Source organism: Hemitrygon akajei, chromosome 1 (assembly GCF_048418815.1).
Source record: "Hemitrygon akajei chromosome 1, sHemAka1.3, whole genome shotgun sequence".
Taxonomy (NCBI): domain Eukaryota; kingdom Metazoa; phylum Chordata; class Chondrichthyes; order Myliobatiformes; family Dasyatidae; genus Hemitrygon; species Hemitrygon akajei.
This window is the reverse complement of record NC_133124.1, coordinates 122,305,522-122,322,399: the sequence shown is the minus strand read 5'-3', so window position 1 is coordinate 122,322,399 and position 16,878 is coordinate 122,305,522. Positions and strand designations below refer to the sequence as shown.

General features: G+C 41.5%; 1 protein-coding gene across 1 annotated transcript in view; it reads left to right on the top strand.

The window, feature by feature from the left end:
* Positions 1–15,806, top strand: part of LOC140730503 (uncharacterized) — a 214,607-nt gene extending 198,801 nt beyond the window's left edge. The window contains 6 exon segments of the mRNA XM_073051042.1: positions 57–89; positions 3,535–3,681; positions 3,767–3,821; positions 5,576–5,761; positions 9,858–9,935; positions 14,242–15,806. Coding sequence (XP_072907143.1) covers positions 57–89; positions 3,535–3,681; positions 3,767–3,821; positions 5,576–5,761; positions 9,858–9,935; positions 14,242–14,450 — 708 coding nt within the window. The 3' untranslated portion in view covers positions 14,451–15,806.
* Positions 15,807–16,878: the final 1,072 nt, after the last annotated feature.

The following is a 16,878-nucleotide window of genomic DNA, read 5'->3' as shown; positions in this document are numbered from 1 at the left end:
CAGCGCTCTTTCAGTGAAGCTTTCATCAGTAATGTTCTGTGTTTCTGTTTCTGCAGGGACTTACTGGTGCCAAAGGAGAAAAGGGAGAGGTAAATTTCTGACCAATAACACAAAGTAAATCAAGGCAGAGAAAGCTGGGAAGAATCAGCAGGTTAGGCAGCATCTGTGGAGACGTGATTTTTCAGATCAATGGCCTGTCATCAGGACTGGGGGAAAAAATTAAATTGTAGAGAAGGGGAAGCGGTGGAGAAAATGATGTGGACAGAGACCAAGTGATGGTGTAGGTTGATGGGATTTGGGGACAAGTTTATTAGCTGCTCTGTCTGATGTACGTAGATGGAAATGTGTGAGGACAGAGGAGAGAGAACAAGAAGTAAAAGAACATGGGGAATTTGATATACAAATCACCAGAAATCTGAAAAGAGAGGATTACTGGGACTACTCATAAAATTATGCAGAATGTTTAGGGACACAATAACTGACTTAATATTGCAGGGGTGGCAAACTTTGTTTGGAACTCTCCCACATACATACCAGGAAGGTTGGTTATTCACGTTAAATTCAACGGAGTCCACAAGCCTGTAACCTGTCTAATCAGAAGAACAGATGCAGTATCTTGAGCTCATATTGGGCTTAATTGGAATAGTGAAAAAGGCCAGAGGCAAAGAGGTCAGAGTAAAGTTGTACTTAAACTGATGTGGGTTTTTTCTGACATCTAACTTATTCGGTAACATAAGGTGGCTGTTTCCCCCACATTCTCACAATTCCTCTGCTTTCCAAGAGAAAACGTAAGTCTAGATCTTATCAGCATTTGGTTGTTGTGATGTTGGTAGAAAGCAAGGTACTCATTAGCTTCCAGATATTACACCCCCTAGAATCTGGGACAGAAGAGAGGTCCCTTGGAGTAACTGAACTCATGAAGGGTTTGGTGACAGGTTGAAAACCGTGTGGTTGGAGTGGGCATCTGAAACTGGCTTTTGGAGCACCAGTGACCTGGCTGGTTATCTGTTCCAGAGAGTAAAACATTAGAGATATTTAAAGAGGCTGTAGATAAATATTTGAAAGATCAGAGAATTGAAGGAATTGAGGCCCACGGTATGTCGACCATATTGAATGACAGGATAGGATTGAAGGGCCAAGTGGGCCTATTCTTTGCTTCTGTTCACATGTTGTTTCATAGAATGCAAATATCCTTGGCAAGGAATGGATTAGATCCCCAACCCTATTTCTCCTGAAGAAATGCCCTTTCAGAAAGAATCATTTACTCTCTGTGGGTTAGCAGTCACATAAAGATTAGATAGCATAGGGCAGTACATTTCCTTACCCAAATGACATGAGTTAAACAGATTATAGTTTTCCAATAATCCATTAGTCCAATAATTCCAATAATCTCAGGTGCCTTAACATTTAGGAGGAGAATTATGCAATCCAGCGAGCTGAGTCTGCGTCACTGTTCAGGCATGGCTAAGTTTGTGTCAATCCCACTCTCCTGATTTCTCCCCTTAACCAATCATCTATTAATTTCTGCCTTAAGTAGAAATGTCTTAGCCTCCACAATCCTCTGTGGCAACAAATTCCACTGATTTACCATTTTCTGGTTGAAGAAATTTCTCCTCACCTCAGTTCTAAAGGGGCAAATGGTTATTCTAAGGTTGTGCCCTCAGATCCTGGACATCCCTATGAATGGAAACATCTTGTCCACATTCACTCAATCCATGCATTTCCGTATTCAGTATATTTCAAAGAGATGGTCCACCCCCCCCCCCCCCACTTACCCATCTAAACACCAGTGAGTACAGGCCTAGAGCCATCAAACATTCCTCATACCCTTTCTTTCTCGAGTGATTCTTGAAAACCTCCTCTGGACCCTCTCACATTATTTTGTCCTTAGATACAGGACCCAGAACTGCTCACAATGCAGATTGTTGATGAAACCTAAAATAAATTCCCCGCCTGCCCTAGCAGGAGTGGAATTTCTTTTCTAGGATCATTAATGGATCTGAGTTACTAGGCAATTAAAATAAATACTAACCACTGAAACAGCTCACAGTGACAGCCCCACCAGCTCTAGTGGAGTTGGAAGTTCTTTCCTGGGATTATTAGTCTAGATCTGAGTTACTAAGCAGGTCAACTAACCACTGTAACAGCTTGCAATCCCTCCCTATCCTGCAAAGATGTAAGACCAAACAAAGCTTCTCCAACTGGACCTCCAGTTGATAGAGGGTATGTGAAGCGAAGAGGCAGAATGGATAACAACCATTGTTATTAATAGGTGATTGATTCTGAATAAGGGCCAGAGATAATGAGTAAGGTTTGGGATATAGAACAAGGGAAACCATTTTGATATCAGAGGTTGTAACATTGTGGAAGACAGGTGACTGAGGCAGAGCATTTTGTGCGTTGAAGAATGGTAGATGGTTAAATAGATAGAGTGAGAAGGGTTGTAGGAATAGTTGTGGGAGGATAAATGGGGGGAAAACCTGTTTGCAGTTCAAATTAGCGAACTAAAAACTGGAGGGTGTGGTTGAGATTCTCCAAGATGATCAATGGAAAATTATATCAAAATTAACAAAATCGCTCCCCCTCTTCAAAAAAGGGATAGACTAAAAATGCATAGGTTGATGTCAGTTGTTGGTAAATGTTACCCTTGATGACTGACGTTGAAATTACTGGGCACGTGAAAAATGTGTGTTTATTCAGCCCAAAAGCTTAGAGGCATAGGTTAAGCTCAATGATTTGTATATAATTTGCTGAAGGAATGACTGAGAATGCAGATTCAAAGCAGAATTTCAAAAGGATCCCTGCAAATCTCACACTGGACATTTAGACAGATGCAGTGCATGAGAAATTAAAGAGAATATGGTCAAATCATTTGGGATGTTTAGTGGAAGAAAGAAGACAGAATAGAAGAACAGGAAATACCCCCCCCCCCCCCATATGTGAATGGAATCTTTTTTGTTCCAAAACAAAATTATTTAAATTTAGGAAATAACTGATATTTACTCTTGAAGCTGAATTGTAACAAGGTCTGTGAACCCAGCAGGATAAATGGCTGATCTTGTTCAGTGTGGAAAAATATAACAACAAAATGTTATGGAAGTAATCTGCAAATGTTAAGATTTTAAATTAAATGAGGGATCTGGGAAGCTGAATGAATGTCATCAGAGTTGACTTTAAATAAATTCAATTTGTATCTCCTATATGCTAAATATTAAATAAATTAGCTAATTAATATGTTCGAAGTTTTAACTAGATATGCCTTGTTGGAAAAGAGTAAAGAAAGTGGTAAAGGAAAGTTGACTCAGAGGGATGTAAGTATTAGATTCCTGTATTCCAGAGCCTTGTGGATCTTTAGAATCCCAGAATTTTGGATATAGAGACAGGACACAAATCTTCAGTTGAGACTAAAGATCAAATGTGAAAGTACTGTGTAATGGAGCATTTTGGAGGTACTATATTCCCGCTGCTTATCTTCTGATCTTGTGGTATATCTTCACAGGTAATGCACATTTTTTTTTCTGTTTTGATTTTTAGAAAGGGAACACGGGACCATCTGGTGAGAGGGGGATCAAGGGCAGGAATGGTGAACCCGGCATAATGGGCCCTGTAGGACCTCGTGGACCATCAGGGCATAATGGCCCATCTGGACCGCCTGGTATCCCTGGACTTCCTGGGAAACCTGTAGGTGTTATTGGAAAACTGCACCCAAGTTATTTCTCACGTCGGCAAAGCCACACTGAAAGTAACTCTGATTTGTTCTAATTAGGCAACGCCTATCACAGACGAGCATGTGATGAAATTATGCAACAACGTACTTCGCAGTGAGTACTGACAATTTCCCATGTTGAATGGTAGCAACACCAAAGCAATAGAGTGAACGTGTTTTCCCACGGCCTTTTGCACTATTTCCATGTACTAGCTGTGCAGCCCCAAATGTGATTTCTGGTTTTGTTGCATGTAACTAATAATCTCTGCATTCTTTTCATTATGAATTGGATGATCTGTAGGTTAAATCAAAAGTGGAAAACTCTCTCCACTATTATTGCACTGTATCAGCAGTGTATGTAATCTACAAAATGCATTGCAATTCATCACCTAGGCTACTTTGACAGCATCTCTAAAATCGTCAAAAAAGGTCTAGTGCAGCAGGCAGAAGGGAATTGTACCATCTGCAGATTCACCATCACCCTAATTTGGAAATATATCACTGTCTAAATCCTGGAACACACTCCCTGCTTTCTGATCGCCTTCAAGAGGTGGTTCAGTGCTCTTTTCTCAAGGGAAATTAGCAACGGGCAGAAAACACCAGTGTCTTGAAAACAAATAAATACATTTAAACTACTTATTGGAAGACCAAGAGGCAAAAATTTAAACTACAATCAACATTTCTAAAATGGTCCCAACACACACACACACAATGCTGGAGAAACTTGGGCAGTATCCATGAAAATGAACAAATAGTTAACATTTCATGCTGAGACCTTCCCCAGGACTGTAGTTAAAATGGTGACTTAGGGGAGCTGCCTGTTGACCAAATAGACTATTGGGTTTTCCACATGACAACAATGACCTCAGTAGTACCTTTACAGAATTCCTTACAGGACACTGTTGTATTGTAACAGCATATGCCAGTTCAGCTGCCTTTTCTAATGTTCCTCACTCTGTATGTTCATTAACATGAGCAAAGATGTTTCTCCTGGAGCATGGAGGCAAAATAATCTCAAATTTATTTACAGCTTATTTAGCAGTGTTGTCAGAAATACAATATTACATTGTCAATTTACCTTCTACCACTGAAAAATGGGGACCCTTGTCACGAGAAGCCATTGGGGCTGTATACTTGAATTTATTATTATTGTGCCTTTCAGTTATCAATATATAACGTTGTGGCTCAATAAAGTTCTGTCAAAATTATTGGCAAAGGCTGCAGGGAGACCTGATACAAGTTCATAAGATTATGTGAAGCATAGACAACCAGCCAGCTTTGTCCCAGGGTTGAAAGTACTAGATGACATGCATCTAAGGTGAGAGGGGGTAAATTCAAAGGAGATGTGCGGGGCAAGTTTTTAACATGAAGAGCGGTGGGTAACTGGAATGTGCTCCCAGGCGTGGTGATGGAAGCAAACATGGTAGAGGAGGTGTTTAGAGATTATAGCTAAGCATATGAATGCACAGGGAATGGAAAGGTAACGCTATTCTCTAGGCGGAAGTGATTAGTTTAATTAGCTCAGTGCAACATCGTGGACCGAAAGGCCTGTTCCTGTGTTGTACTGTTGGCACCCAGTACCTCACCCAGGGGCTGTTCGTCGTTTCTGAGGCTGGAGAATGTGGATGAGAAGATTGCTCGATCAAGAAGCATGTTGGAATGGATTGCTCTTATTGGTGAATCTCATGCAGGAGAGGTAGATGTAATCAGGGGCTGGGGGCTTGTCTTGGCCTGTGACTGATTGGAGGACCCCTATCAACACATTCCTTGAGATTTTTTTTATGCATTAAAACTGATTCACCTTTACAGAATAGTAGATGCCTGTGAAATATTAAGAAATGTCAATTTTACATCCTTCCTATTACACAGTTCAATTGCCATCACTACTTCAAAGCATGAGACCAAGTTGCCAGTGTGAAGGAATCCAAGGAGCTCCTGGGCAACCTGGTGCTCCGGGGCAGCCAGGACAGAGGGGGTTACCCGGATACCCAGGCCGAACAGCCAAGCGAGGATACAGAGGGCTCCCTGGTATGCCTGGACTACCAGGAATGAAAGGTACACAGAAAAGAAAGTTCCTAGAAGGTGTGGTTTTGGAACATTGGAACAGTATTAAACTGAACAAAAACATCAAAACAGTAAGACTCCAACAGTCCACTTTCCAACCATTTGGAAAATCCTAATGGTTCAGCGTCTAGCTTACCTGGTAATGTTTGCAATCACCACTGACCCAGCCCTGTTACACACACTCCCGTCCACTCACCTAGTAACGTTTACAGTCACCACTGACCCAGCCCTGTTACACACACTCTCGTCCACTCACTTAGTAACATTTGCAATCAACACTCACCGAACCCTGTTACACACACTCTTGTCCACTCGTCTGGTAATGTTTACAATCACCACTCACCAAGCCCTGTTACACACATTCTCGTTCGCTCACCAGATTCCCAGTTTCAGCTTTCCTAACTATTTGCAGGGTCCCAGGTTCCTGCTCTCCCCTTGCCAGAGCACCAGTTCTGGAGTTCCCTTTAAACTCACCTGATTGTATTAACTGTGCTCCCTTGAAACTTACTGGCTTAACTGAAATGTTACTGTCTAATACAAATTAAAAGTGTGTTAAAGGAATAATAAAATAGCATCCAATAGACAAAAAAAATCTTAGGCCTGCCCCTCAAAGTTCCAAGCATGCTAGAGCAATGGAGTTTTAATCACTATCCCTGATTTAAAGTTAATAATTGTATATTAAATTTTGTTGTGGATCAGTGTTACAAATTTCTGCTACCTGAGAAGAGCTGAAAATGCTAGTTCCTGAAAACATTCAGCAGTTCAGCGGACATCTCGGGAAAGAGAAGCAGTTAATGTTTTAGGCCAAGGACCTTGATGAAGGAAAGACCAAAGATGGTAGCATGGATCATAATTGAGACTCCACATGGTGTACAAACGTGGTGGCGCCATCCCAGTCATGTTCACCAGACCTGGAACACCTTGTGATCAAGTGTCATCTATTTTATCTGTTGCGGGAGATTTCAACGATCAGCTTGGTAGCAGTGTACATCCTACTTCAGGCTAGTGTAAAGCAGGCTGTTGATGAACCAAACGCTGTAACCAACAGGCATGAAACAGCACATCCTGACACCTTCCTCATCATTTTAGGGGATCTTAACAAGGCCAGCTTGAAAGAGTCTCCAAATGATTATTACCAACAAATCGCTTGAAGTACCAGAGGAACCAACACACTGGACCATCAAAAGTGCTTTCCATGCTATCCCACGCCCAACTTTGGAAAGTCTGATTGCCTGACTGTACTTCTACTCCCTAAGTATAGGTGAAGACTGAAGGCTACAGCACCAGTAGTGAGGACCAAGAAGATATGGACAAGGGAGGTGCAGGAGCACCTACGGGACTGCTTTGAATCGATGACTGGACTGTGTTCAGGGATGCATCTTTGAGTCTGAATGAGAACGCCACAGCTGTCACTGACTTCATTAAAACCTGTGTGATGAGTGTGTGCCAATGAGAACTTACTGTACGTTCCCAAATCAAAAGCCGTGGATGAACCAGGAGGTTCACAGACTGCTGAGGGATAGATCTGTGGCATTCAAGTCTGGTGACCCAAGTCTATACAAGAAAACCAGGGGAGGGGGGAGCTATTTCAAGAGGTAAGGAACAATTGCAAATGAGGTTCGAGGTGACATCAGATGCACGTCAACACTGGCAGGGTTTGCAAGGCATTACTTCCTACAAAGCAAAATCCAACATCATGAATGGCAGTGTTGCTTCACTCCCAGATGAGTTCAACTCCTTTTATGCTCGCTTTGAATAAAACCAAAGCTGTGAGGATCCCTGCTGCACCCAGTGACCCTGTGATTTCTGTCTGGAGGTCAATCTCCGGCTGTCTTTCAAGAGAGAGCTCCCTCACAAGGTTCTCTCTCTCTGATAGAGTTCCTAGGAAGGCTCTGGAAACTTGTGCCAAACAACTGGTGTGTGTGTTAAAAGAAATTTTCAATCTCTCATTGGTGCAGTCAGAAGTTCCCACCTGCTTCAAAAGGGCAACAATTATACCAATGTCGAAGAAGAGTAGTTGAGCTGCCTTAACGAAGATCGTCCAGTAGCTCTGACATCTAAAATGATGAAGTGCTTTCAGAGGTTGGTTATGGCTAGAATTAACTCCTGTCTCAGCAAGGGCCTGGACTCAGTGCAATTTGCCTATTGCCACTGTATGTCTATGGTGGACATGATCTCATTGGCTCTTCTCGTAGTCTTGAATCACCTGGACAATACAAATATTCATTGTCTGCAGCTCAGCATTTAATACATCATTCCTACAATCGATTGTTTAATACAATCATTCTCCAGTACCTGGGCCTCTGTACCTCCCTCTGCAACTGGATCCTCAGCTTCCTAACCGGAAGAACACAGTGTGTGCAGATTGGACAGGTTGTCTCTACCTCGCTGACAACCAACACTGGTGCACATCAGGGATGTGTGCTTAGCCCCCGCTCTACTCTTCCTACACCCATGACTGTGAGATAAGGTGCAGCTCGAATACCATCTGTAAATTAGCTGACAATACAACCATTGTTGGCAGTCTCTCAGATAGAGACGAGAGAGCGTACAGTAGCGAGATATATCAGCTGGTTGAGTGATGTCACAACAACAACCTTGCACTCAACATCAGTAAGACCAACGAATGGATTGTGGATTTCAGAAAGGGTAAGACAAGGGAACACACATCAGTCCTCATAGAGGGATCAGAAGTTGAGAGAGTGAACAGTTTCATGTTTTTGGGTGTCAGCATCCCTAAGGATCTATCCTAGGCTCAATGTATTGATGTATCGAAAAAGGCACAGTAGAGGCTATACTTTATTAGGATTTTGAGGAGATTTGGTTTGTTACCTAAAACACTCAGAAATTTCTACAGATGCACCATGGAGAGCATTCTAACTGGCTGCATCACTGTTTGGTATATAGGTGGGGGGCTGGGTGGCTACTCCACAGGATCGAAGTAAGCTGCAGTGAGTTGTAAACTCAGCTCCATCATGGGCACTAGTCTCTGTAGTATCCAGGACATCTTCAAGGAGTGATGCCTCAAAAAGGCAGCATCTATCATTAAGGTCCCCCATCACCCAGGACATGCTTTATTCTCATTGCTACCATCAGGAAGGAGATACAGAAGCCTAAAGGCATATTCTCAATGATTCAGGAACAACTTCTTCACCTTTGCCGTCCAATTTCTGAATGGACATTGAACCCATGAACACTACCTCACTCCTTTATTTCCGTAGTTGCACTACTTATTTAATTTAATTATTTAATATTTATATAGTTACTGTATTTCTCAGGTTTTATGCTTTTCTATTATCATGTATTGCATTGTACTGCTGCCGCAAAGTTAACAAATTTCACAACAAATACCGGTGAAAATAAAACTTGATTCTGATTTCACATGTGGGTGTGATTACATCCAGAAATAATTGCTACTGTGGGTTACTCCAGGTGAAATAAAGATTGGAAACACAACAGATTGCAGAATCTGGAGGGACTCAGTGGCTTGCGCAAGATCTCGGGGGGGGGGGGAGGTGGTTGATGGGGCAGTATTGTTGACATTTTGGGTCAAAACCTTGCATCAGAAATGGAGGAAATAGAGATTGGATTGGATTGCACTGCACTGACCCTTATCAGCAGTAAGCCATCCACTTTATAGACTCAACCGATGAACTTTCCAGAAGGACAAGTATGGATGAGATTGCTGGGTTAGTTCCACCAGTGAGCCTGTATCATCTGCCATGAAGCCTTTTTCAACCATTTACTCTGGATAAAATCACTGGATTAAGGTCAGTCACATCTCAAGTGCCAATGTGCACTAAAAACTAGGTGCAATAAATTGCCTTTCTCGGTTTTTATCATTGGCTTTCAGATGCTGAAACGTTCAAGTGAATAGGGAGAGTGTTTGCTTTGGAACCAAAACATCATGCAAATGAAATGTTCCAATTTCCATCACCAATGCCAATTACTATCATTTTACCTTCTTGGCTAGTAAATTTAATGGAAGTGTTGTTTTGAAAAAGCAAGGCTTAAAATTGAACAAGGTACCTGACATTTATGTGCTTTCTTCTCTATGCCGTGGTTTGACAATTCTCAATTTTTTTAGGTGAGCAGGGGATAAAAGGAGACAAAGGTATGAAAGGTGAAGAGCACCTAGGGTTACCAGGTCCGCCTGGACAAGCAGGTAAGATGCAGGGAGTCTTCAACAACATTCATATAAGTTGACACAGGGTTTTTTTGTGTTCCATGTTTTGTGCAGTGGGTTTGTAATCAAAGGGAGATGTACAGTCGGCCCTCCTTATCCGCGGGTTCCGCATGTATGGATTCAACCAACTGCAGATCGGGAAAACCCAGAGGTTTTCTCTCCAGCACTCATTGTTTGAGCATGTACAGACTTTTTTTTCTTGTCATTATTCCCTAAACAATACAGTATAACAACTATGTACATAGCATTTACCGGTACATTGTATTAGGTACTATAAGTAATCTAGAGATGATTTAAAATACAGGCAGTCTTTAAGTCGGATTTGTACGTAAGTCGGAACAGGTACATCCAGTATTACTAAGCATCAGTTAGTCAAACGTTTGTCTTAGTATATAGTATATATTTTACCTTTCTATGCATATAAAACACTTAAGAAATGTATGTATTCCAATAATTAAACCACTGCGTTGCTTAGTAATAATTGTAGCTTTCATCGGGGCAGGGATTTTCACATGCTCCATTATTCTCACTTTATCCTTTAAAATTGTTCCGATCATTGACCGACTGTAGCCTAACACTTTTCCAATGACCGATGGTGTTTCACCTCTTTCTGATCGCTTTATTATTTCCACTTCATTTTCAATCGTGACTGTTTTCCATCAATGGAACAGAAGCACTGTGGATTCGGCAGCCGCAGGCAGCGTGTCTGAGCTCCCCCAGTCCTAAAGTCCACCTGCAGTGAGACAGGTCAAATAAGGTTCGGAGCTCCCCCGGGTCCTAAAGTCCACCTGCAGTGAGACAGGTCAAATAAAGTTCGGAGCTCCCCCGGGTCCTAAAGTCCACTCGCACTGAGGCAGGTTCAATAAGGGACTTGAGCATCCGCGTTTTTTGGTATCCGCAGGGGGTCCTGGAACCAATCCCCTGTGGATGAGGAGGGCCGACTGTACTCCGGTTCAGCCTTGGGGTGTCAATTAAAGGAGATGGGGATGATCATTGAACTATGCCCTTCTAGCTGGTATTATAAACTGGAGCTCTCTAAATAATGCCACTGAGGATCTGGAAATCCTGTAAGGAAAATTTGGTAAATTCATAAGCTGGTTCATTATTGTCACATGTACAGAGTTATTGTGTGACGTTGTGTTTTGCATGCCATCACATCAGTACATCAAGGTAGTACAAGAGGAAAGCAGTAACAGAACGAAGAACCTAGTGTTACTGTTACAGAGAAAATGCAATGCAGGTAGACAATCAGGTGCACGGGCCATGATAAAGTAAGATTGCAAGGTCAGAAGTTCATCCTACCATACGAGGTACGTTCAATAGTCTGATAACTGTGGGACAGAAGCTGTCCTTGAGCCTAATGACACATGCTTTCAGGCTTTTGTATCTTCTGCTTGATGGGAGGGATTCCTGGAGAAGAGAGAATAAAGTGACTTAATTTTATTGATTTATTCCCATGGTTGGATTCTAAAATCATGTCAGCAGTAGTACTTTAATAGTAGGGAAGCTACTACCGAACTTGGAATAGAAAACAAATTTACTTGTCTCATTCAATGTTGATTTGAAGAGCAATTTGGCTTCAACTTTTCTTGAACTTATTGTTATCAATGGTAACCATGAAGTTACTAGATTTTCCTACAAACCTATTTTGTTCACAAAAGTGCTCACTTCCTTAGATTTGTACGTAACCCCAGACTCATGACAGTGTGAATGATTTTTATGTTCTCTCTCACAGCAATGAAACAAAGAGAACTGTGTGGTTGAAAGTTGGTTGAACTTGAAGTGGAAAAAAAAATTGTACCCATTTGTACTGGGTGGGAATTTTGTTCCTTTAACACTAAAAATATTACTTTGGTATGAAATTTCCCCAAATGTTATCAACAATAATACAGAGCCCAGTATTTGTCCCTTGCATGACCTTCAATTCCATTGGCTAAATAATGATGCTTCCTGTTACTAACTCTATTCCCTCTATAACCATGTCAATTAAGGGGCAATGTTCAAGCTTCATTCTCAGTTTTTCTCATCCCCACACTCGTCAACCCCACTTCTCATTTCATACACTGCTCATAAATGCTCCTTTCTTACATTCTCGATAAGCTTTATGACCTCCAGGCCATCTTCTAGTGGGAATTTGTCCTCCATTAATAATTCTGTTGCTGGATGGTGTGGAGGATGACAGTAGGTGAAAGAGAATCACAGGCAGTCACTAAGACCATAGAAGGCTGATAACCCAAGAGCTTTTCCACCCAGAGATGATAGCAGTTCATGCACAAAGTCAGACTTCTATGAAGAACCATGTCAATCAGCTTAAGCTCTACCAAGGTACTTCTTACTGTGAGTAGTAAATACTGCCCTCACACATGAGTCAGGATTACTTTACCCATGGAAATCAAAGTTGAGAATTAACCTGAGATTCCCAAGAACCAGGAGTATTCCAAGTTGCCACTTCTGATCTCTACCACGCTTAAAAGTTTGATGCTGGGAGGACACCCTTTCTTCATACTCAAGGTGTGAAGACTTCATTTATTCTTACTTAAGTCCAGAGGAATACAAATGGGAATAGGAATAGTGAGTTGCTGTGCGTTTCCTAAAAGTACAGGAAATCATGGGCTGGATTCATGTATTATTATTCCTTATAGAGACCTCCCCAATAACCTCCTGCCAGGAGGACCTGGCTGTTGCCATGTACAAAGAACATGTCCCTTATAGGTACTAATCTCTGCCAGCATGTTAAGAGTCCCTCTTAGCCCTTGGTAGCACTCCCTTCCTTTCTCCCACAGTAGAAGCATCCAACCATAACAGGAAGAGTGTTGCTTGTTGTTAGGGTCCAGCCCGCAAGGTAGTAGCTATGAGGCCAAATGTGATTCAACAGAATGATGCACACTAAAATAGAATTGGTAAACTGAATGAGACTGTCCCGGGAATGTTGCAATCATTAAGGATATGTTTAAATGCAGGGCTGACACTTGATACTGTTTTAAGGGCAGTAAAAAGTGGGTAAAGAATTTCTTGGCTATTGACCCTTGAAAGCCTATGAAATAACTGAACAAGTGGCTCATTGGCTAAGAACAATTAAGGGTGAGCAATAAAGGCCACAGTTGAGTTAGAAAGAAAAGGGAGTCATAGAGATTACATGTTAGTTATATTATCCTCTATACACTGACAGATGCCACTTATGTGACGTTATCCACCTTGGGTAGGTAAAGGAACAAATAAGGGTGGTATTCAAATGGTGAATTATTTGGAAATGTGTGTCCTTTTTACACTGGTCACTGAAAGAAAATGCAGGTGTAGTAAGTAACTAAAAAGGCAAATGATATATTAGCCTTCATTGCAAGAAGCTTTGAATATAGGAAAAACAATGTCTTACAGTAATTAAGACATTGGCACCATGGTAGCATGGCGGATAACGCGATGCTGTTACAGCTTAGGGCATTTCCAGAGTTCACAGTTCAATTGCAGAACCTTTATTTAAGTAATCTCTGCACGTGGAATAGATGGGTTTTCTCCACAGTCCAAAGATGTACTGGATAGGTTAATTGGTCATTGTAAATTATCCCGTGATTAGATTAGAGTTAATTGAGTTTGTTAGGGGTTGCTGGGGTGGTGTGTCTCAAAAGGCCAGAAGGGCCTTCTCTGCACTGTATTGCTAAAATAAAAAATAGTTATGCAGGTCACATATATAAGTCACTTTACCTAAAAAAAAAAAATAAAAAAAAATTTACATGTGGCAGATGGGGTGCAGCAAAAGTTCTCCAGGCTGATTACTGGGATGAACGTTTATACAAGGGGAGATTGGGTTGGCAGGACTGGTAGGCATGAGAATTTGGAAGAATGAGAGTGGAGCTCCCTAAAATATACAAAGTCCCGGTAAGGCTTTATACATTTGATGACCCTTCTGATTGGCGAGCAAGCTTCACCGTGAAGGATCACAGGCTCGAAACAGAGTGTAAGGCTTTGAAGATGTAAAGTGAGCAGAAAGTTTTTCACACCGTGGATGAAGAAGCTGTAGTACTCCACATAGAAGGTGGTGGTGACAAAGATACCAAGTGTATTTAAGGAGGGGAATAGACACAAAAGGCATCAAGGAGTTTAGGAAGAGGGATGGAATTTACAATTGAGATAGAAAATTAATCACAATGGCAGAAGAGGCTGAGTAGCCAGTTCCTGCTCCTGTACTTTGTTGCTGTTCTGCTGCCTTTTGTTTATATTTGTCTGTGTAATGAGTCCAAAAAGCTTACAAGGATTATCCCTTTCACGTCTACCATACATTACATAACAGCATTGGTCAACATTCCAGGGCTTCCCGGACTACCAGGTCCTCCTGGTCACGGATTTCCAGGGGTGGATGGGGAACCAGGGAGAAATGGAGCACCAGGATATCCAGGGAAGCGTGGTCCACCAGGAATGCCAGGCATCTGCGATGTATCCAGCTGCTACAATTCCTATGACAGTAACCAAAATCCATACGTCAAAGGACCCAACTTCTGAGGGTGGGGAATGGTTTGGTGTCTGTGAGCTGAATCCCAAAGTGTCATCTCATGTGCTGCCAAAGAGGAGGAACCTGTCTCAGGAAACAAAACAGCCATCACAATACCAACCAGCCAGTTATTAGAGGTTCCATCTTTCATCTTGGTTTGCTACTGATTTCAGAATATTTCAATATAAACATTTTAAACACATGGCGTGCTGTGCATGTATGTTTATCTTCCAGCATTTCTAAAAATAAATTTTGATAACAGCTTTATTATTATCTGTGTACATAGTTTTTGCAGATTTAAATAAATTGTCTACAATGTGCAGATTTTCAGGGGTTAACTTTGATCTTGGCATGTTGAGCCTAATGGTTCACCACAGCAGAACTCACTGATTATCATCTTATTAAAACCAATGGGCAACTGATCCAGTAATAAATGAGTTATGATACTGAACGTACCCATTCTGGAGTCCCAAACTTAAATCTCATCACTTTGAAGTACAATGAATTCTGGTTAATTGGGCCATCAGTTAATCAGGGCAGTGGTTATTTGGGACAACTCTTAAAGAGCAAAAACAAATGGAGAAAATTGCTGGGATTCCCTTCATTTATTTGGGACACTATGCTGATTAATTGGGGCAGGAGTCTTGCTGAACCGGTTCTAAGTAGCGTCAATGTGTGGCCGTTAGACGTTATACCATGCTTAGAGCAAATGTGTAAATGGTGTCAGTTGCCTGTGTTTGTGTTCTAAAGAGCACTGATCTTTATCACTGATAGTTGGTGAGAAATAAGCAGTAAGACAACTTAGAACAGTTTTGCCCACTGCCGTTTCAAGTATTGAGGCTTGGGGATGCCAGAAATGGCCGGGAGTGAAAATGCAACAATTTCACCACTTCAACAGTTTAGAAAGAATGAAGAATTTTAAAGCATTGACAATCATCTTGAATGTTACCTTTAGTCCCACTGGGCACTCAACTCTCACCCTGTGGGTTCAAGTAGTGGCCACACCCCAATATACCGCTTCAACAGGTGGGCTAAACCAGGTCTCATAATCAGTGAGATATGGACATGCCTGCCCGAGCATGCAAAGTCAGCTCTAGCAGACTGGGCTGATGAGATTTAGAGTGAGGTTCAGCAGCCAGGAAGGCAGTTCAGCAACATTACTTGGAGAGTGAAGGGCGTGATCATCCACAGGGAAGACCCAGCTGCGATGACTACTTGTCCCACTGGACCTGGATCTCCAAGGTCAAGAGAGTGGAACTGCCCCAGTGCAACAGCTTTTCCACTTTAAAAATGCCTGCACAGGTTTCCTGTGATTGTCGGACACAATGGACAACCACCAGTAGTATTGGTGGAGTTCTAATTTGTTCTGTATTTTGTGTAAATAAATAATTTGTTGCTCAGTTAAATAGTAGCTTGTCTTTTTTTTAACTTCTCTACCTATTTCCATGAAACATTGGCTAATTGAGGCAGCTGTTTAATTGGGCCAAAATGTCCTGGACCTGATTATCAGAGTCCACTGTATTTACTTGAGGGAGATTATATGATATCAATCGATGTTCAAAAGACAAAATTACTTAACTACTTCAGTCTCTTTTACAAAAGGGTTTTGGTGTCAATAATCACTATTTCAAGTAGTGTTACCCCCTCCACCCACCCCCAAACAAGGAAGAGATGCAACAAATGAAGCACAATAAGCACAGAAATAATATTTTACATGAAACAGATTTTATAACAAAAGTTATAATTCTGAAAAGGATTTCCTAAACACACTACAACTCTTAAAAACTAGGAAAGCATACCAGTGAGTTGCAGATGGCCAAATTGTCTGCTACAGAAGGATGCCTCTGGGAAGAGATCCTTCCTGGACTGAGGATGGGAGGTGGATTCTACTTTCTCTCATCTTTTACTCCTAACACATACTTTATTCTAATTATATTGCTTTTTATCATTCATCTAGTACTGATGTAATCTGCAGGTGATGTTTCATAACTGTATTAAGTCGTGGATGGAGCTCCTTGATTAGGTTAACATAGACAATTCCGATGACAGTGGCCAAAATGCCCACAACAAGAACCAACGTACTGTAGTTGTTTCTACTCATTAGGTTATCGTCCTAGCTAGGTCAATATGATCAGTGTTATTTTTCTTCATCAGGTCAAGAGGCTGAGCAAAGACTACTAGTTATAGATTTAAACTATTTAATAATAAGCATTTTGAACCTTGGACAGTTCCTTCTGCTGTGCTAAAAAGCAATAAGCATCCTGGGCCTGGAGAATGAAGATCCATCGCAAATGAAGATCAATCAAAAAATCTATGGATTCTGGAAACTTGAGATGAAAACCAAAAATGCTGGAAACTTTTGGCTGGTCAGGCAGCATCTGCAGGAAAAGTAACAGGTAACGCTCTAGATCAAAGTTCATTCACCGGCATTGAGCAAGG